General features: G+C 42.9%; 1 protein-coding gene across 1 annotated transcript; it reads right to left on the bottom strand.

The window, feature by feature from the left end:
* Positions 1 to 7,698: 7,698 nt before the first annotated feature.
* LOC135400380 (uncharacterized) lies at positions 7,699 to 20,747 on the bottom strand. The gene is made up of 10 exons (XM_064632225.1): positions 20,582 to 20,747; positions 18,048 to 18,239; positions 17,748 to 17,975; positions 16,866 to 16,985; positions 16,082 to 16,177; positions 14,385 to 14,474; positions 14,218 to 14,325; positions 13,291 to 13,499; positions 9,763 to 9,922; positions 7,699 to 7,880 (listed from the first exon to the last, which is right to left on the bottom strand). Exons 1-10 carry the CDS (start codon positions 20,592 to 20,594, stop codon positions 7,699 to 7,701), a joined length of 1,398 nt encoding a protein of 465 aa, XP_064488295.1. The 5' UTR covers positions 20,595 to 20,747.
* Between the last annotated feature and the right edge of the window lie 1,098 nt (positions 20,748 to 21,845).

Raw genomic sequence — 21,845 nt, 5'->3', positions numbered from 1 at the left:
AAACTATTGTAGAGTGGTTGTGGTAGGTGAGGTTTCACTAACTCGAAATCTAACTGGTAAAAATTAAGCAGAATCGTTTTAAATGCACGGTTAATAAACGAAAACGGCGTAACGCTTGACCGGGGGTACGAAATGCGGCTGTTGTTTTTCGAAGGCGCTATCGCGAACTTTTGCAATACAAAGGTAAAAAGCACCGTCAAAGTGTGGTCAAAGTGAGTGACATCGACATGTGCCACTGGACAAAATCCAGATACCAATCCAATGGACTGATAGAGCGTGCGGATGGGCGAACGTCAATGTGCATCATCAAAAACAAAGCATAGTGCTGGCGCTTATTATGATGTCATCTCCTGTGATGCACACTGTAAGCACCCCGTCATTGTACAGTAAGAGCAATAACGTGCTAGATGGTTGTTGCGAGCCCCGATGGAGAAATTGAGGGGCGTTATCCACTCGCATGTTTATTAACCGTCCCAGTATCATCATCTCTTTGCAGCGTGTCTTATCCCCAGAGACCTTTAATCGTGCAATAGGACTGATCATAAAGTGCAATAGCGTCTTGCGGCTGTTGTGTGGATACTATCTAGGCATGGAAATATGCATGTTGTTGCACTACACTGAACACGGAATTTGAGCAGATTTTGCTTTCCCAGGTTATGAAAATACCGGAGCAAAACCGAACGAGGTCCCCATTTTCCCTGGATTCACATGTAATAATAATAATGTAATGTAATAATTCACATAGATGAAACTGAAATGTGTGTTTTACTTATTTCAGCATGCCACAGCAGCGGAAACCAATGAAAAACAGTTCTTCAGGTATTGTGTTACTACTGCTACATTGGAAAACATTAAAAAAAAACAGCTGCTTACTTCTATTTTGATGTATTGTATGGTAACAGTAGATCTGCTTTTGTAGGGCTGTTTCTGCAAAAGACAGTGCTAAAGGAGGCTGGAGACCTTTTGGATGCATCATTACTTTTTTAGGTTAACTATTGCAGGTACATAACCATAACCAATCAATGACAGTTTTTGTGCATTGTATAAGCATAGATATTCTGGAGATCATTGCTTAAAAAATCTCTGTTGTGGACTCATTTGTCACAACAACTTTGTATTCGTGAGATTTTTGTTTATATTCAGACAATAAAGGCTATTACGTAGTTCCACAAGGATGACTTTTTTCATAGAGGCATGCACTCTCGATACCCTGCTCAATTAGATGGTGAGGTCACGTGAAAACATAAGTAAGCAATGGTGCACAAGAAGAAAACTCCTTGCTACATTCGACATGCTGACTCCACTAATATGTCTGAGGTGTACTGCAAAAGAGCTGAATTGCATAGGAATCAAGGGCAATGTGTACAGAAACTTTAAGCTCTTTTGCTCATTATTGCGTTGCACTGGAAGTTGAAAATTAGATCAACTGCAATTACTGCATATAACACCTTCCAGATAGATTTAACAAAACGTAGGGTACAGACTTATCAATAGATGGTATTGACAATTATAATAGTAGCCAGCTGGTACACACAACATCAAAATGGAAATGTGGTTCTGTCATAACTGTAGCATGAGTGCATGGAAATATTGTACATGGCCACGTGACTGTTGTCAACTATTTAAAAGAAAGTTAGCTTCTGTTAGCATGGGTACAGATTTGTCCTGCCAGTGCAGCTGTTTGTATATACAATGAGCACACGAGAACGTGAAAGAGCACGGTCCCATGTTAACGGTAGCTATCGTTCTTTTACGTTATAGACAGCTGCCGTAATGCTGCATAGTTAATTTCTGTGTGCACGTGTTCAGTGTGGATATTGATGACAGTAGTAAAGCAGGGTAAACATGCACCCATGTTACACTATCTCTCCTTTTATAATGAAAAAATGGCTAGGAAGCAAGTGAGCTGGTGAAGATGATGCATAATGTAAAAAACCCCGAGACTAGGGAACACGAAGGGACAGACACAACACGAAGTCTGTTGTGTCTCTCTCTTTGTGTTCCCTAGTCTCGGGGTTTTTACATTATGCATCTCCTTTTATGTTGTTGATAGCTGTCATATGGCCACAGAGTTTATCCATGTACTCAGGTGTTGAGTGTGAATATAGTACTAAACAGAAAAACAGAGTCCCTTTTGTGTCTCCTGAAGCTCAAGGCTTTTCTTTCAAGCTAAAATGTATGCATGCTGTTCTGCATCATTTCTGTGAGCAGGACTGTTAAAAATTGCTTGACGACACTGCAGCTTTACACTAGTGTGATCAGTGCACTCTTGTTGTGTAGTCTCATATCCTGTAGAGGTAAATCTTAAGAATGGGAAAACACATTCCTATGGAATCATGCTACATGATTTATAATATACTCCTGCATGCACATCGCAATCATGCTTCTATTTATCGCGAATGCCACAATGCCTCTAATTTGGTGTTGTGCCTGTCTTCAACGTGTTCTGAATAGCCGAGTTCAAAAATAGGGAACCAAACCAATATCCACGTCTAATATGCATATGTGTAGTACCTCACTGTACATTCAGTTATGTTACAACTTGTTCCTTATACACCAGCTCAGGTGCATGCTAAGTGTCCACGGTTTTTCCTGTATGACATGTCCTGTACAATATCTACGCAGAATGGGTACTTCCATATCACACCGGCTCTCCTCTGCCTTGACTCGCACTCCCCCCATAAAGCAGTGAGTGGAGGGTATACACAATATGGGAATACTACGGTAACAAAATTCGGATGTAACTAAGACTGTGTCATCAGCGTCATGACAAATGGTTTTAACATCTATGGATCTGTCACTCGAAACAGTGCCTGAATGCTGTTGCAATACACGACACCATGACATACATTTATCGCTGGAAAGCTTCCTTCCCCCTCATCGTCACCAGGAGAATATGTGGCATCTCATGCAAAGTATTTTCGCTGAATGACTGGCACCAAATGCCTGTGACATTAGATTGTATATGTGTCACACCTGGTTATTTATTTTGTTTCAAGTAAGCAGTTCTTCAAAGCCACATGTGAAGAAAATTTACTGCTATACAAATATGTGGCTGGCATTAGCTTAGGCTTATCGATACCATGCCATCCCCAACACAACTGACCTTCATGTAACACACGAAAGACATGTCTGTGTAAGAGCTTGCTTCACCATAGGTTCGTAAATCTTGTGGTTATGTGTGTGGAATTTTTCATTTCTTTTTAACGGGAAATTCACACTACTTCTGTTTCTTTTCAGAACCCCCCTCTCCTCCTACATTTTCATTTTCTTAGGGGTGCATAAAGTTCAGTTAAGTGGAACGAAATAATTACATGCTTATCTTGTGCGCCAACATAATGCATTTGGCCGGAACTTGTGAAACTGTTGCTTTGGGTGCTGGTAAATCTTCTGAACCATTTCCCCATACATCATGTATTAATTTCCTGAAGTTGCCTGAAGACTGCATGTTCATCACTCGTTACTGAAGTTAGGTGGTTAGTCATGCAGAGGCATCTGTATTATTTTACTACATATTCAGTGTTATGTCCCATACATCTGCTCCCAAACTTTGTCCTTCATGATGCAGTACACCATGCTCACTACATTAAACTGTCCAGTTGCATAGATTTGTGTTGACACAACTGGATGAATATGTCTGCCTCTACAAAGTGACAACTACCAAAGAGGTTAAAAAAATAAGTGAAATTGTGGAAGAAAGATATACAAACATGTAAATTTTAATAAAAGTAATAGAGCACATTGTAGCTAAGATGCACGTGATTTCAAGTTGCATTCCTTTCTTTGTGTGAGCTTATTTGCATTGTGCATATTTGTCCATTGCAAACTTCATCTCACTGTCTGCTATAGATCAATACAGAAAGCAAGCAGACAATGATCAGTGCTACTACAGGGATTTCATGCTAGAATGAGCACCTCTAGGTGTGCCTTGCTTTGATATTCCACTGTGTTGTTTCTTAAGAAATAGCACAATCTCTCAATACAAAGCTGTACAGTCAAACTGCATAACCACATAGTGCAGAAATGCAGCCTGTGCAATAATTTTTCAGAGCTTTATCATCGGTGTAAAGAACGAGAATTAGTCGAGGCAGGTCACAAACATGTAATCCTAGAATGCCCAGTTGCTTGAATTACAGTGTGTAGCTCAGGATGTCTGCAATCCAGTAAAGCATGGAAAACTGGGAAAATAGTCTGAAAACTATTCCATGACTGGAAAACTAAAAAAATGCAAAGCAAGCGGTGAAGAGCTGCTGAAATAAAAATTAACAAACTAAGTTTACACAATTATACAGTGGCCTCTTATGTCATTTCACAGTCAAAGTTGAGTGATCTGTGTTAGGATGGAGTGATAACTAACTGCATCACTAACGCAAATTCTTTCTGAACAAGAATCCTAAATTAAAAGCTTAAATAAGGAGTGATTTCACAGAGCGTAGTGCATGATGCAGTCGTCCGTGTCATTGTTCTTCTGTCCGCGTTTTTTGGCTGTCTACACACCATAATTCGTATGACCTACCCTGCCTTGCTACACTTGTTTAGTGCATGATGTGCTGTTGGCAGCCGTATTTTAGCATGGCATGAGCTGTGGGGAGCATTGGTGGTCGTGATGGTTTGGCATGTAATGGTGCGATGATAATGCTAGTGAAATTTACAATGCCAGTATGAAGTTGAGAGAGAAGCTTGTAAAGAATTAGCACGGAAAATGTGTAAGTCCCGAACCAGTTGCATAAAAGTGTTCCCTCAATAATGGATGAAGTTAAAGAAATAAGCACAATGCAATTATTGAACAAAATAACAGCACAGGCTTATTTGTAGCTGATGTTGCAGCTGTTGTATGTGTTTTGTTTGGTCCATTCCTGTTTGCTCTATCCTTTGAACACCACTCGTGAAACTGGTATAACACCACCTTCTTTATGAGATATTTGGTTCATTTTAACATCTGTATTTTGTGTACGTGGTCTCATTAAACTACAAATCCTGAATAGTTCAGACGTAGTGTGCTGGCACTAAACTGTGGCCATTTATTTTAACAATGTCGAATGCATCATATCAAATGACAAATATGCTCAGTAACGGCAATGACAAATATATACATGAGGTATGTTCCTATTTCGTGAAATTTCATCAGAGCAAGAGACAGTCACAACGTAACGATGAATCTTTGTGGGCTGAACAGAACAATCAATTTAGTGCTTAGTGATTTCTACAATAATCTGATATGCTGAAATGCAGAAATAAAAGAGGTCAGAGTTAAGCACAGCAACGCACCGCACTGACACGGGGTCACAACACTTCCACGCTCACAAGCAAGGACGCCCTGGGTAACATGACGAAAACAGAGCTAAACAAACAAACGAAATACACACACACACACACACACAGGACGACGACGCAAACAAGGCAGCACCCTGAGTACGTCTTCCGTATCAGTCGCGCTCCAAAGAAACACAGCCAGCAAGGAGATACTCTAACGCGTTGCAGGTTTGTGACACGTTGAAAGTATCACGTCGATTTCTTAAACCGATAACACCGTAAAAGTTGTGCGTGTGGGAGTCCCATGCAGCATCAACTTTCTTTCTGTTTACTGTTTACATAGCCCACAGTGATCAAACACTTGCACACACGTTGCGTTCATGACACCAGGCTCGAAAGCGTATAAAGGACGCTGCTGGAATGCCCCAGCAATCGAGAGGCAATCTTGGTCGTTGCAGTTCACCACACATATCGCACAACAGACGATAAATAAGCGATGGTCGATGCGGATGATATTATTACACGCAATCACAATCGACGACGAAACACTGACAATAGCACAACGATAACCTCCGCGAGGATACCTACTTCTGTTTTTTCAAATAACATTGCAAACGCTTACTATGTACACCTTTTTAGTGACCACAACAACCATATCTCGCGGAGCTTGTCATTAACAGATACAGAGGTAGATCTAACCACCGATTACCGATACCCTGATCCGCAACCACCTGCAGCAGCGCCATCTCAACTTTTCTTCCGTAACAACCTCATAATAATAAAAAAAAAAAACAACACAGGAGCCTTCCCTCCTTCGCAGTCCTGTCGTCTGCTACTTTCTCCTTCCCCTCAACCAACACGTGACAATGTGAATAATGCGCATGCGTTGTAGTCAACTGTTTGGATGGCGCTTCATAGCCGGAGAGATCACGTGATCGCTTTAAACCCGACGTCACTAAACCAATGGTTTAAGTCGACTGGTGAATACGGGTATTCAAGTACACACGCTTAAGATATCTGAAAAAATATGTTCACATCTGTGCTACAACCACCAGCCATTCCTACCATAATTTCCAAAATGAGTACAATAAAGGCACACAAAAAATGGTGTACAAAAAATAGTTACACAGGAGAACACAAAATGTTCTGATATTTTGTATTGAACAGAATGAAAGGTTGCAAAACTTTTCAGTACTTTTTTGTGGCACACTTAACAGGGATGGTCATGAGGGTTCCTTCTGCCTATGATGTTGAGTGCAGGCTAACACTGCAGAGTGCAGAAACGGTCCATTTTTGTGGCGTGGCACGACAAGAAAAATATGTGCGCGATTGTAAACTGAATAACAATAAACGAAAATACACAGGTACATGTGTGCTGACTAGAACACAAGTGACTAGGGCTGACTTCTAGAACTGAGCCAGAATGCAATACTCATAAGCAAAAAATAAAGAATAAAAAACAGCCTACAGGGAGGCTGGGTTACGCACGCTTTTCTACTAGATAAAAAATATCGGAGGTTCATCACTATGACACTGAGCTACATGAAGTAAGTTACTAACTTATTGTGAGTGGCAACACAATGAATAGTACACTCTTAAAAATGAACTTCACCGCATAGCACGCTCCTAGCCAACCATCACTTCTAATGATATCGTTATCTGCTCTGATTTGTTGAAAACGGGAGGCGAATGCCTTTTTTGTGATTCATAATTGTCACAGAAAAGGCGTACGCCTCGCGTTTTCAACAAATCAAGGTAGATAACGATATCATTCGAGATGATGGTTGGCTGGGAGCGTGTTATGCGGTGAAGTTCATTTTTAAGAGTGTAGGACCACATATATTATGACAAAGCTATGCTGCAAAAGTTTTGAACAAACATTCATACACATATACTCGAAACTGCCCAACAATACCACTGCTTGCTGGTACACCATCAAAGATACAATAGGCCTCAGCGAATTGCCATTTAAATCCGAGGCTGAAAATGGTGCAGTGAAAAATCAGACCAAAATGTCTTAGACCTCATGCTGAAATAGCAAGGTTGGAGTGTAAGCAACAGCTATTGATGCCAGTTGAAGCAGGACTCCACAAGTGGCGCATGATAAACCTGAGGCTTTCAAAATGCGTTCTCACTGCATCACCCTGCAAGCAGAGTCTGTGGGAAGCCTCAGAAGTACCGTGCACTGCCTGGGGAGCCCTGCATCAACTGGTATCAATAGCTTTTGCCCACACAACAATCTTTCTACTTCTGTATCAAGGTTAATATATTTTGCTTTGTAATCTTTCACTGCAGCCTTAAATCACCCTCAAATTTAAGCTCAATGTGCGGATAGCGCAGTGCTTCCCCTAACTGTGCTGAGCATTGTTTGCTGGCTGCAGGTAACATCTTTTGCCAACCTGCATATAGCCGATGTGGCTTGAAGACGACATTAATCTGTGCTGCTCATTCTGGATCTGGGATGAGTTCTTCCTCTTGGGAGACTTGTGCTTTACTACGGCTGGCTCTTCGTTCTTTAGCCCTACGCAGCCAGTCCTTTACTGCAGCTTCAACTTCCTTGTAGGTTGGGGTAGTGTCTGCAGCTGTGCCACTTGCTTTTGACCGAGTTCTTGCTCTACAAAGGGCCTCTGAAGTGAAAACATGTATCATGAGGAAATAGAAAACCACTTTTGCTACATTTCATCCCTAAACCATAGCGCTTCACTAAATACCTGATTGTCGGTAAAATACGAGTTTCTCACATGCAGCTGTTGTTCCTAACATGCCGGGTAATTTTATTTGTAGTCTATCAAAGGTGCCTTTCAAAATTTTCTACACGGCATTTTCACCATCAAAAAAGGCAAATTTGTTAAATTCTGAATTTGAAGTCACTGGAAATTCAGGTGTTAGGTTTACTTGGCACTCTGTAAATGCAGCCACTGCCAACACACACACACACACACACAAAAAAAAAAAGCAAAGGTAAAGTTGCAAAAACTGCCGTTGCTTCACCAAATCGGATATCTTTGTGCAACCATGCTTTCCCAGGCAACTTCAGCATTGCCTGTTCAGGAGTTAGTGTGCCTTCTTCCCTCAGCAGCGACAGAGGTACACAAGAAAGAAAATTCAAGAGGGCAAAACAGCAATGTTCCATAGCCTTCTCAATTGCATGTGATCATGCATTTATGTGCCTCGACAAAGGCGCTGTGTGCACTCTACCCTGCTCTTATTTGTACTGTAAAGTGACTGCCTGTTACAAAGTTATGGGATAAACTGCTCTGTATCGAAAAAAAAAAAAAAAAAAGGTTTGGATGACAAATCCAAGCATATATTTCAATAGGTAAAGCTGTAGAAACCAAACATTTACAGTATTTATCTTTCCATGGGCAAAAGCGCACAGCGTACAAATGCTGAAGACTGGGGCTGTGTGAACAGCAGCATTGTGGTTTGAATCGAACAGCATTTTTTAAATAGTAACAAATAAAGTATTTTCAAATAGCAGTAAAATATTATGTGGTTTACCACGTAATATCAAGGGCTTGAACACATCCAAATCCATTCTGGAGCACCCTTTGGAGCAGCAAAAATTTGGTTTCGGAGCAGCCAAATGACCTTATGAAGGGGACTCGTGTGCTTCTCCCTTAAATTAAAAATACTGCAGAGCCAATGTTTTATACTTGAGCCTAAGATGTGCATGTAAAAATGGGCGTAAGTGTTGTGTCTTGGCAAGAAGGACCGCTGCCTCAGTGGCTTGGTTGGTAGTGTGTCGGCCTTCCAATCCCAAGGCCGCTGGTTCGATCCTGACCGAGGAGGCTAGCAATTCGGTAGCAGGTATGGACTGTTTATGCACAACGTCCCCGGAAGGGATGTTACACTGGGTGTGAGATTTCGCGCATGTTAAAGAACCCTCAGGTGGGCAAAATTTATCAGTAAACCAACCACTGTGGCATCGTTCAAGATCGTAGTTGTCTCGCGACCTAAACCCTGAATTATTATTGGCAATAAGGAATGTAGCAACTGGATGACAAGGTATAATTAGCACTGGTAAGGACAGATACATTCATAGCTCCGGTTGACACCTGATGCATGGAATCACTAACCACGAGTAGTAAAAGTCTGCCTCCGGAATGGCCTCACCTGAAGAAAGAAACTTACACTCAGCATGAACTAAAATTTTTAAATAGCACTGAGGTAGTGCACAAAACATGACAAAACTATTTTTACTGTACAGAGTGGTGCAACAGCCTACTTGTCTACTATTTTTGCTGAAAGCTCTGTAGATTTTTCAAAATTGAATTTCGGAGAGTTCAAAGAAAAAGGTGATCACTTCCATTGATGGGAAAAATTTGTTTCCTGCCTAGCGTCCCCTAATGACATATGTGTTGCAATAGCAATGTGAAAATGGCAACTAAAGGCTGTCTCCAAAATTCTGGTCTTTTCACAAAATGTCCAATTTCTGCACTAATATAGCATGCATATACACATTTTTATTCTGAACATAAGACCTGCAAATAGTAAAATAATACGTACTCAGCAGGATATCACAACTGTTAAGTGCATAGAACTTCATCTTCCCTTTTTTCCCGTACCAACTAAATTGCTCGGCAACTGTGTCACCCATCAAATGCTGCAGGGCTACAACAGTCTTCTCCTTTGCGTGTCGGCCCCCAAATTTGCAGAAAAAGGCTCTCTGAAAGGAGATGTTCAATGAATAGAAGGACTATGAAACTAACATCTGAAAACTAGGAGTGTACAAACACTGCAGGATGGTTGAGCTAATACATGTTTCACTTCCTTCCAAAAATAGAACAGTGGTAAAAGTTGCATTCTGATGGCCATTTCTTTGAACTTTGAAATGTCGGCAAAGACTGATGCTAAGTTAAACGAATATTTCAAACTAAAATAAGCGACATGGATAAAAAATTCGGTGCTAAACCTAGGGAGCTCGGGAAGCTCATTTGATAGGCTACTTGAGTCTGTGAATCACCCGACAAATACTAACTGTAATTTTATGATAGTATAATGCCAAAGCACAAAACTACAGACCTTTGAGATTTTTATCCCCATCATTATTAATGGCATACCTCGTCCTGAAACCACAATTTTTCATGCCATGCAAAAAAAAGAAAAAAAAGGAGAGAGAGAGAGAAAAAAAAAGACTGCATGTAAACCCATGCACAAAATGTATCAATGACACAATGGGACACTAAAAAAGCTTGTGTAAAGTGGACTTCCTGCAGTGGTTGCAGTTGCAGACTAGAGCCCGATTAAGAAAAGGAGCTGGGTCATTTCACGCCAGACGTCCAAGTGAAAAATTTGACCATCGCAGATATTGTTTTAAAAAATCAGGCGGTGTTGTTGTGATAAGAAAACATTACTGATAAACTTTCTGCGCGTTAAAAAAATTTTCGCCTTGAAATTTGAACATGAAATTTACGGAATTGTGCAGAACCGCACCTTCCAAAAACTAATCGCGCTGCGTAATGGAGAATGAAATTGGGCATATTTTTGGACGGGATAGCAGCTGAGATAATGATGCTAGCACCGGAAGTCCCAAAACGCACTGTGGACACGTTCCGTGCAATTTCAATGGCATGCAAAACACTGCCAAAATTGCAAACTTTGCCATTTTATTTCACGCACATGCTGAACACAAGAGCGTTGGAAATAATTTACAGGCAAGATATTGTGGGGAAGTACAACATTAAAAATTTGCCGTCCAGAAAAACGGAGGATAAGTTGGCGAAAAAAATATGTTAAATTGTCATTTTTTCAGAAAAACGGCAAGTTTGCCTCGAAATATCGAAAATGGTGGGCCGCGGGAAAATATGAGGGAAGCTTACTGAGATAGTATCAGGTGCATTGAGCGGTCTGAAAGTTTCAAAAAGCTATTATTTTTTGTTTCCGAAAAAATAATTTTTGAAGGTTGGCATGTGGAGCGGCCTGAGCCGCCGAACGAACGTCACGGAGAGCTCCGGCGATGCAGCCGATCGACGGCGCATCAACACTTCAGTCGTCTGCTACACGAAAGTGGGCAAAGTTTCCAGTGGGACAGCTCTCAAGCAACTGTTCATCCGGCATGCATCTACTATCGCGAGCAAGGCGAGGTCGACGGCTCTCTCCACGTGAAGTCCTACTCCATCATTTCAGATCATCTCACACACGACAACGCAACGGTGTACGCTTTTCAGAAAAGTCTCATAATGGAGATCATAATGTGCTATCCCGGGTGTAACCAAGACTCACTATTTTTACGATGGGGCAAGCTCTCAATACAAAAAAAAAACTTCGTTAATCTCTGCCACCATCCTGACGACTTCGGGATCGACGCGACATGGCAGTTCTTTGATAAATCGCACGGCAAAGGGCCATGCGATGGCATTGGGGGCACCCTGAAGCGATTAGCTGCAAAGGCAAGCATTCAACGACCATTCACGGAGCAGATTTTGACCCCAGTACAGCTGTTCCGCTGGGCACAAGAGACGCTCAAAAATATCACTCCTATCTGGGTTTCGGGTCTTGATGTTCAGAAAGCAAGTGAATTCCTACAGCACCGGTATCAAAACGCGTCGCCGATTCCAGGCACACGCCGCTATCACAGCTTTGAACCAATTGATAAGCACACAATCAATGTTGGACTGACGTTGTATTCTAAGAAGAAACGGTTCCCGGCACTACTAGGACCTGTACCAGACGACTGAAATAATGATGCGCCGTCGATCCTCTGCGGCGCTGGAGCTCTCTGTGACGTTTGTTCGGCCGCACAGGCCGCTCCACGTGCCAACCTTCAAAAATTATTTTTCCAGAAACAAAAAATAATACCTTTTTGAAACTTTATCAGCTTGTTCAACGCACCTGATACTATCTCTGTGAGCTTCCCTCATATTTTTCTGCGGCCCACCATTTTTGATATTTCAAGCAAAGCTTACCGTTTTTGCGAAAAACTGACAAATTAACATATTTTTTTCACCAACTTATTCTCCTCTTTTCTGGACGGCAATTTTTAATCTTGTACAGCCCTACAGTATCTTGCCGATGAAGTATTTCCAGCGTTCTTGTGTTCAGTATGTGCGTGCAATAAAATGGCAAAGTTTGCAATTTTGGCACTGTTTCGCATGCTATTAAAATTGCACGAAACATGTCCAGAGTGCATTTTGAGTTCTCAGGTGTAAGTATTATCGTTTCAGCTTCCATCCAGTCTAAAAATGCACGCAGTTTCATTATCCATTACGCAGCGCGATTAGGTTTTCGAAGGTGCGGTTTTGCGCAATTTCGTAAATTTCAAATTCAAAGTTCAAGACGGAAATTTTTTTTAACGAGTTGAAACTTCATCAGTGATCTTATCATAACAACACCACCTGATTTTTTAAAGCAAAATCTGCGATGGTCAAATTTTTCACTCGGACGTTTGGCGTGGAATGACCCAGCTATTGCAACTGGATTCCAAAAATGTTCGAAAATCTAATCAATCCATGAAGAGGGCATCGTAGTTCTCTACTATTCTGAACACGTTACTGAAAATTATTTTTTTCCTACATGAAAATGACCCAGTGCAGAGGATGTTGGTAAATTCCAATCAACATTCCCAAAAGTTTAGCAATTCCACAGAAAATCTCTCTGTCGAATAACTCGTGTGGAATCCTAGGCTTGCGGAAAATACGGGTGAAAATACACCTTGCACGAAAGAGATTGGGACGTGGCGACAGCAGACGTCTCACACCACAGAAGCATACTGGTGCAATCTTTGCTGATGGCAAATTTTGATCCAGCTGCCCATTTGCTGTATGGAAAGCCCAGAATATTATTAAATCAGGTGGCGCAGACATCTGCCATTCCTGCCACACCTGGCAGAACTTGGTGAATGGAGAGAACCTTTTTGTTCTACATTTTGAGGTGGAAGTACAAAGGACATGGCCCCTGCATGACTAAATATGGAAAAAAAAAAGACAGGTAAATTGGCAGCAAGACCACAGAGATATGCAAAAAAGCATATGTGGATGAGTTAGCCATATAAAAATGCCAAGCCCAATTTCAGAATGTATCGGAGAACGAACATACCAGTTTCTCTCTTCTGTCAGCCGATGTTTTCAGTTCATTGTCAAAGAACAAAAATTCATCGAGGTCCTCGAATGGCCTTTGGAGGAAGTCATCATCCAGCTCTTCATGCACCCGAGTTGTCATTTCCGACATGATCAAATGCAGCTGCTCACCGTGTTCTTCTTGGTTGAGCCTGATCGTGTGAAGGAGCCTGATGATCTGTTCAAAATCTGTAATCGGAAGGAAAATGAAAATACAGTCAAACCTCGTTACAACGAAATCCGAACAACAGCGAAACAACTGACAGGTCCCAGCAGGTTCCCAAAGTCTTGAATTAAGGTTGTAACCAGCAATCATAGCTCACTATTTTTTTGCACCTTTGTTCTTTTTTTTTTTTTAAGTTACTGCAGTCAATGTGAAGTTCTTGTACAGTAATGGTTGTGGCTTCATTGGATGGAATGTCGCCTACAAGTGGCACAAGCAAGGCATAGTGTGCTACATCTTAACTAGGGCCTGACTTTTTCGGGTTATATTTTTTGCCAAATTCGGGGGGTAAATATCGAGTGATATTTTCAGTTTAAAATTCGGGTGTGTTCGGCCTATATTTGTTGTGATTTGACACAACGTGAGCGAAAATCGGGGAAATTCGGGCTTATCTGGATTATATTCTCATGACTATTGAGCAGCTCTCAAGAGGATCTGTTAGGATTTCTCCTGCTTCGTCATTTTTGTTATTTTATTTCAAAATTTTTGATGATTTCCGTTACATACGACACAGAAGCAAGCTTATAGAGTTGGCGTTTCGAGTAGATTCGAGTTAAACCACAACTTTACAACTATCGTTTGGGAATAAACAGTGGGTGTATTTGGGTTTAACCCAAAAAAGTTAAACCCTACCTATGGAGCATACACTATTCATTGGAAAATAGAGTATAAGCTGCTGCCCACCTCGTGCATACTTTGAATCTTCCACACTTGACATTGACCTCTGTCTTGACAGAAGTTGTCGAGGTTGGGGTGGCTGCTGATCCAATCGCTGGGACATTGCATGAACCGCTGCGAAAAGTGTTTTGCATTTGCAAGTACTGCTTGGGCAATGAAGTACAAACACTCACTTTGTGTTCCTCCAAGGCTCCCCTCTGAATAATTCCTGGAGCTCGAACCTCTGGAAGGTTGAACGTCCGCTGGAGCAGATGTTTCCGCATCTTTGCGCACAAAAAGTGTTAAAGGTTGGAATGCATAGGGAACAAGAAAATTTGCTGGAAGATTGCACAGCAAACAGTGTTGGACTTTAGACAACTTATTTGTTGTTCATGCAAATGTGACAAATTCTAAATTGCAGGTAATTTAGCCTCACGAATTGAAGTCTAGAAATCCTGTGATTGGAAAATGATCATCAACTTTTCTTCACAAAAGATCAGAAAGTACTACTCCAGTCTACCCATGTCTCCCATAAAGTGCTGCTTGTGATATACTTGTCTGAAATCTGGGTTTCGCGGTTCCACACCATATGCCACGCTCTCGTGTATCCACGCACCCCCACTTTCGAGCCAGAAAATGTGAACGAAAGTAAATAAATTAAGAAAAATAGACAAGATAGGTCCCCAAACCGCACTTGCATAAGCTCAATTCGCATGACACTGGCTCACGAAGCTGATTCACTCACGCCGCACCGCCCGATCACGTTTTTCATATCATAGGCTTCACGTGCAGTGCATTCATGTTCCAGGGCATTCGGTTGCCTTTGGTTCTGGGGGTATCTACGTGGAAACATTTAAATGCGTAACCCGCGGGATGTAGGGGAGTACGGTAGTACAGTCACGGTACAAACAGTACAATAGTTAGAACGCCAGGGAGCCAGTAGAGCACGTGAAACATCCGGGTTGTACTGCCAGGCTGAAAGAGTACGTCGACAATGACGACATACCAACCCTTCACAACTGTACACAACCCTCAACATTGCAGAAGAATGCTGACCTCAACAACGCAATAGACGATATGTGGAATCCTAGAGGCCAGCGTGACGCGGTGTACCTTGGGAGCCCGTTTGTTCCCCTGGCACCTTCCTTCTCTCTTTTTCTCTCCGGGCTTGATTCTGCCGAGAAGGAGGGAGAGAAGGAAGTGCCGTGGAACAAACGGGCCCTCCAGGACACACCATGTCGCGCTGGCTTTAGGATTTATGCATATAGTCTATTAGAAATTGAGTAATCGTATGACAGTTTTGAAATCCCGGGAGGACCATAAACACGGAAACAACGGCGACCGGCCGCAAAGATGTACAGCACTGTACATGGGAATGGGAACTTTTTTGTTTAACAGCGCAAAAATTTAAATATGTGTTCCAATGTGGCGAGATGCAGTAATTTCATAAACAGATGCCACTGTTCACAATTAGTACATTCAAAGTTGCTATGGCAGACAGAGGCTTCAAAATACACAAAACAAGGGAGAGAAGCACAGAAGCGGTGCATTGGTTATTAAGCTGGCAAAAGCACATTTATCATAGTTTGTACCTAAATGCTTACTTTGTAAAGAGATATACTCAGTGTGATTTGTATCTGGGTTTCTGTTAACTTCAAAAGAACATTTATCATAGCATGTTGTAAAAAAAGTATGTTGCCTGATGAACCCAGACCCATGCAATCATGAGTGTCATGGCTTCATGACAAGGCTCACAGAACCCCCCGTTCAGAACTACTGGTGTAGAGCTATCATATTATAAAATGAATTAATAAAAAATCACATTTGCGGCCAGCACAGACACACTATCAACCGAATGATGGTTAGTATAACATAGTTGGTTAACACTTACTCAATGGCCTACTTCGCCTTGGAATGGAGACACTGGGATCCCATGAGCTGCTGAGAGTAGAGCCTGCCAGCCTATCTGATGCGGGAGATGAAGAGCCTGAAAGAATATTAAAATTTTGTAACTTTTAAAGTTCATAGTGCTAGGACTTGAGTACACTAGTATAGTACAAATAGAGAGAAGAAAGAAGCATTGGAGCATAAATAGTACCCTGAAGTTTCGGGGACATATTTTTTTTTCTGGATTATAGAATAAACTATCATTGTACCATTTATCCGATGTCATGAGTATCAGAAGTAGAGGTCTACTGCGTATTTCACGAAAAATTAGTCTGTCACTGCCGTGAGGTGCCAAGCTTAGGTGCATTTTGGTAGAAATTGGGTTTCACATTAAATAGGTGAGCCTGGATTTGGGGGTGCAAATTCGAAAAAAAAATCAGGTTTAACCCCAAAATTTCAGGGTCTGTGCATAAATCAAAAGGGTGTTTTTCCCTTTATATGCTTCAACACTGGGAATTTTAAGCATGCTCAGAATAAGGCTTGGACAGGGCAAGGCACTCATGGTTTTAGTTTCACTAAGTTAACTTCGTTACAGTGCGGCAGAACGAAAACTGAAGAGGACTGACTGGCCAGAGCTGAAAGCTCTGGCTATTCATAGGATGATTCCTGTGTGAAGCATGCAATTTGTATTGGGCCCTCTAGTTAATTAGTTGTGGCACCTATTTTGTCGCATATAAGGCCAACCTACATAATCCCACCCCAACAATAATAATATCCCACCTACATACCACTCTGTGACAGGCCAAGAGAATAAGTAGCACTTGATGGCCTCGTTTCCAAAGCTTCAGCTGCTCTGCGACGTGGTCCTTCCTTGTTACTTCTCTGTGATGTCGTTCTTCTCAGGTCCCCTGCACCAGAAAATTAAATTTTTAATAGTCAGGCATCTCAGAAGAAGGAATCTCCACCAAACTTGACTCACCACTGCACACTTCATGATTTGAAATTACTGCTTACTGTATAGATACATCACCACAGTAATTATGATATCGGTGGTCTCAAGCTCCCAATTTGTAGTCAGAGGAATGATTTAAAAAAGAAAAAAAAAGAGCAGAAAGCACAGCAACACAGCAAGGCAGAAGACCAATGTACTGAGTGCAGTTGCTGATGCATAGCATGTATATGACATTGCACAGGAAACTGTGCACAATGCTTTAACACAAGCAACACAAGATAGATACTTGAAACATGTGACAACACATGTGAAGGCTTTTGCCACCTACTTGTAGCTTGCATGGTTGTCGGCGGTTAATTAAGCTAGTATTGCTAACTGAACTTGAAAAATTTAAAATGGAACGTAAGATTTTTGCACATTAACTTCAAAGCACATGCCTAATGAAGGCTATATCAGTAAAAAGAGAACATTGAGCAAACATACATTTTGTGGCCGCGCCTTGGCGGGTGGTGAACGTAAGCAGGAGGTTAGAAGCCTAGCTCCACTAATGTTCCGAAAACAGTATCCGTATAATAACAAATGCAACTCCATAAAATGTGGGGTCATGCTCGCAATTTGAACACACCAACAACAGTACAGTGTTGCCAACAATAAGTATCACAGTTGCGGTCAATTAATGAACACCTGACATGCAGAAAATCTCCTAGCACATGTATACCTCTGTCGGGTATCACCAAAGGAGGTGTCGGCAACCGGGGAGTTGGGGCATGCGCAACACTCTCAACGTCTGACATATCTGACACCTGGCGTGATGATTCGACATCCGAATCACTGCTAATTCTCCTCCTCCTTCGCTTTCGTTTTCCCCTGCCAAGCTCGATCTCGCTGGCCAGGTCTGACGTGTCTTCAGCACGGGGCAGCATTTTTCTGGCATCCTCATACGTTCCTACATTGATATAACAAGAAGCTGTTTAACCAAATAGAGTAAGCTAACATTGCCACTGAAAAAGGAACTTACTGAACCATCCAACAGCCACACACGGAAACCACTTCCAACCGGGCCCTGGCATTGTTCCTGAGATGACGAGCTCCCGTATTCGGCGAGCATCTTTCACTGGTGGCCATGCACACATACCGTCATTCTCCCAATTTCTGTGCGCAATGTCGACAGTGTCATCACCAAATTTCATAATCACAAAGTCCCTGTCTCCTGGAAAAATGATTGCAAATAGACGAAATTACTTGGAGATATAATGTAGGAAACAGCAGCGGTGGTTGTAGCATCAGAAGGAATTAATGCACACACAAGTTCTCCTCAAGCACAGTGAACCAAAGGGAAAACTGCCCAGCCATTGCGATGTGGCAGTCGTAAGCACTTCTTCACTACAGACGTTAACGGCCAGCAAGACAAGCTTGAAAGATGAGTGGCTAAGTATATGCCCAACATAGAAGAGCTGCACGGCTGCGAGTACAAATTTATTGTCTTCAGAAATTTCCTCCCGATTATGCAGGGCTCATGACTATGTGTGCAAAAGGCAATGTTGTACACTACGACTATGCTGCCATCTTCCATGATACAAGTGCTGTCCCTTTTGTTCTTCCTCAAAGTAAACTTGTCAGGGATAGTTATCTTCTTATACTGTGGGCCAGTGGACCCAGCAGGAAGTGGTCCATTGTTGTGCTGCAGTGAAAAGGAGGGCTCAGTGGAAGGGACATGAAGCGGCAATGGGATTGCTCTCTTCTCGGCCATTCGATTGTGCAGCTGTTCGAGGGGCATTCCTGGTTTTCGCTGAGACTTCTTCAATTTCCTCATGTGATTTTCAAAAGGAAATGCGCTCCATGAATCCAGTGGCCCGTGGGTGCGTACGTCTTCTGCCAGGTGTATTAGTGCATGGATGTTGTGTGACACCAGGTGGGTACCATACAAGAGTGAGTACGTGGCCACAAAATGTCGCAGTAGTTTCTCTGCATAGTCTATGTAGAGCTTGCAGTGGAGTGGACTGGCCAGGATAGTGATTGCACAATGCAGCACCATGAAATTAGAGTACATGTCCGGGGGAATTCTTCCGTGTAGCGCAACTGGGCCCACGTACAGCACAAACAATCTGAATTCTGTTGCTTTCCACCTTTCAAGGTCTAGAACGCTGCGGGGTTTTCGACTGAAGTCACTGGTGATGTAGGGCTGAAGCTTGACCAGTTCAATTGTGATCTCCCCTTTTGTGTTTACTCCTACCCTGTACTTCCTAGAACCTTTAAACCACAGAAGAAGCAATTTGTGGACGACTCCAACACATACAACATGCATGTACTCAAGGGGTACCTGCTTCACGAGGTCTATTGGAAGGCGCTCCAGGACTGTTTCACCTGTGTGGTGCTCACTTTGATCATGGCTACGAAAGCTGAAATCAGTGCGCAGAGGAGCAGTCAGCTCAGGGAAAGACATCCTTCGAGTGTTGTACTCTCCACGGGTCACACATTTCGTGCAGCTGAAATGGCCACAATGGCCTTTTATGTTCAGGATGTACGACTTTGCTGGTGCATCACAAATTATAGCACCCACTGCAAGTGCAATTTGTTTGTGTTTGATGGTGACTCCGTTCTGCAGTGCATCCTCCAGTTCCACTACAAAGGGCTCCAGGAAGGTATTTGCTGACAGAGCCTTGGCCTGACCGTAATACACACCTGCAGGAAATGGCTCAGTGTTTCTGTAGTTAGCCACTTTACACAATATCGGCCAAAACTGACTTCTAGTGCTCTTGGTGAGGGGTAGGCCATCCACGTTGATATTAATGGTGATGACATCAGGCAATTCTGCAACAGGGTCAAGCACGTGACGAAGGCCATTAACAAGTCCAAAATGGCAGTATTTTCCCTCGCACATGTCAGTAATGCCCTGAGGTGCCCTTGGCGTTTGCAAGAGGGTTCTAGCACAGCCGGGAAGAGCGGCAAGGCATGAATGACCACGTAAAATTGACAGCAGTTTGGTTATACTGTCATGGCTATTCCCTGAATTGATTGCCCACACTCTCAGTTTGTCTGCAACAGCCTGTACTTCATCGGTATCTTCAAACTGCGGCGCGCCGGCAGTTTCGATGCTAGCCTCTGTGATATTGCGGAAGCTTTTGTCATTTGTTGGTGCGCCTGAAGCAGAAACATGACCAGTATCGCTCGATTTTTCGCTCGGCATTCCACCCCAGTCATGGCTGTGGGCATGTTCAAAGAACTCGTGAAGGGTATCATTATTTTCTTCGGCACTTTCAACCGCACTTCGCCCTTCATGTGCGTCCTGACCATTGGAAGACGTACAGTGGGAAATTTCATCGCCCTTGATACGCTGGACATCTTCATCACCAAATGTGGTCAACGTATCAACAACACGCCGATTTAACCGATAGTAAAATGTCGATTTCTTACGCTTCGGCATCTTGCATGCGTTCACAACGGATCATGGACAACCGGTAACTGACACTAACTATTACACACTTACAAACGCATCACTAGAATGCAATAACGCCGCTGATAACTCAAAGTAGATTATAGAAACATGCATACCTTCTGTGTCCATCCTACGCCGACAAACTTTGGCCAGACACACAAAAAATTCACTTCAAATGAAATAACACTATGACGAACGCCACTTTCCCATGCACTTTCCCGCCGAAGACGCACAGACGCACAAACGATGATGGTGATGATGATGATGACAGGTGGCCAGATGACAAGCAGTCAGCCGGCTTCCACGCCGAATCTAGCAGGACGAAGGAACACATACACACTTTGTGTGTATCGGGGTGTGGTTTGCTCACTTTTTTTTTTCTCCTCAGTGCCCTTTTTATATGAAGATGTACCTGAACGTGCGGCGAATCCTTTGACAAAAGCGCGGTCTTTCGAACTTTGAAAACCTGAAGCAAGCTTAAGAAGTGTCGTAAGGTCTCGTTTGGTCGTGACTTTCGCGAAAGTATAGGGATCTATTTTTCGCTCACATATCGAAGGTCCACATACGATTTTCCACGGACATCCGCGACGGACCTGTCACGGATGTTGAGATGTGCGCATCCGTGGCACGTACAATGGATATTCGATTTTGTACATGGACATATGGACCAAAAACGTACATTCATCGGACATTGGGTGTTTTTGGGGAAGCGAACCGCCACCCCTTTGAGCTTGCGTCTCACAACGGTCGGACCTAAAGACAGTGTAATATTCTGGAAAACACGAGGAACTTGGTATGCCTGGCCGCAGCCACGTCTCAGTCAAACAAAGGACATCAGAGTCAAGATCAATGACATTGTGGAAGCACTTAACGTTTTTCGTACGAAGGCCGCGGACATTCTGATAATATACGGTGCAGTCAAACACATTATTTTGCCGTTATGCAGGTACTGCATCGTGTTGAGGGGAGGTGGCTGTGTCATCGCGGGGAGCCGCTTGAATCATGGTAGGTCGGAGAACGCCAGAAAATTCACGGAATGAACAGTCGCTTGGCCAGACGTTCTCATTCAGCAACTTCGTGATGTCGGCGTCACTCCAAGTAACGTGGAATGACGCATAGGCCGGGCTGCGGGTAATCAACTTGGTGCACACGGGAGACATTACACCTACACTGTCTCGCAAGTAGGACGCGACATCTTCAGGACTAGTCGATGGGCAGAGACGGGTGACAAAGGCCGCTTTACCTTTGTGTGCGCTGGCTGGGGACGCGGCCTTGAGTAACGAGGCGGTGGCCTTCCCTCGTGTGACCTCCTTCCTTTCACGTTGGCGGGTCATATTGGGATGTACAGAAAACTGGCCGACAGGAGGAATAGCCGGCACT

Source organism: Ornithodoros turicata, chromosome 7 (genome assembly GCF_037126465.1).
Source record: "Ornithodoros turicata isolate Travis chromosome 7, ASM3712646v1, whole genome shotgun sequence".
Classification (NCBI taxonomy): Eukaryota; Metazoa; Arthropoda; class Arachnida; order Ixodida; family Argasidae; genus Ornithodoros; species Ornithodoros turicata.
This window is presented reverse-complemented; position numbering and strand designations above follow the sequence as displayed.

Excerpts from the sequence above, each read along its gene's own strand:
- LOC135400380 (XM_064632225.1), bottom strand. Across the intron at positions 17,976-18,047 it reads TGTGGCTGTTGGATGGTTCA|GAACGTATGAGGATGCCAGA; the intron begins GTAAGTTCCTTT and ends ATATCAATGTAG. Across the intron at positions 16,986-17,747 it reads TTTGGTGATACCCGACAGAG|GGGACCTGAGAAGAACGACA; the intron begins GTATACATGTGC and ends TTTCTGGTGCAG.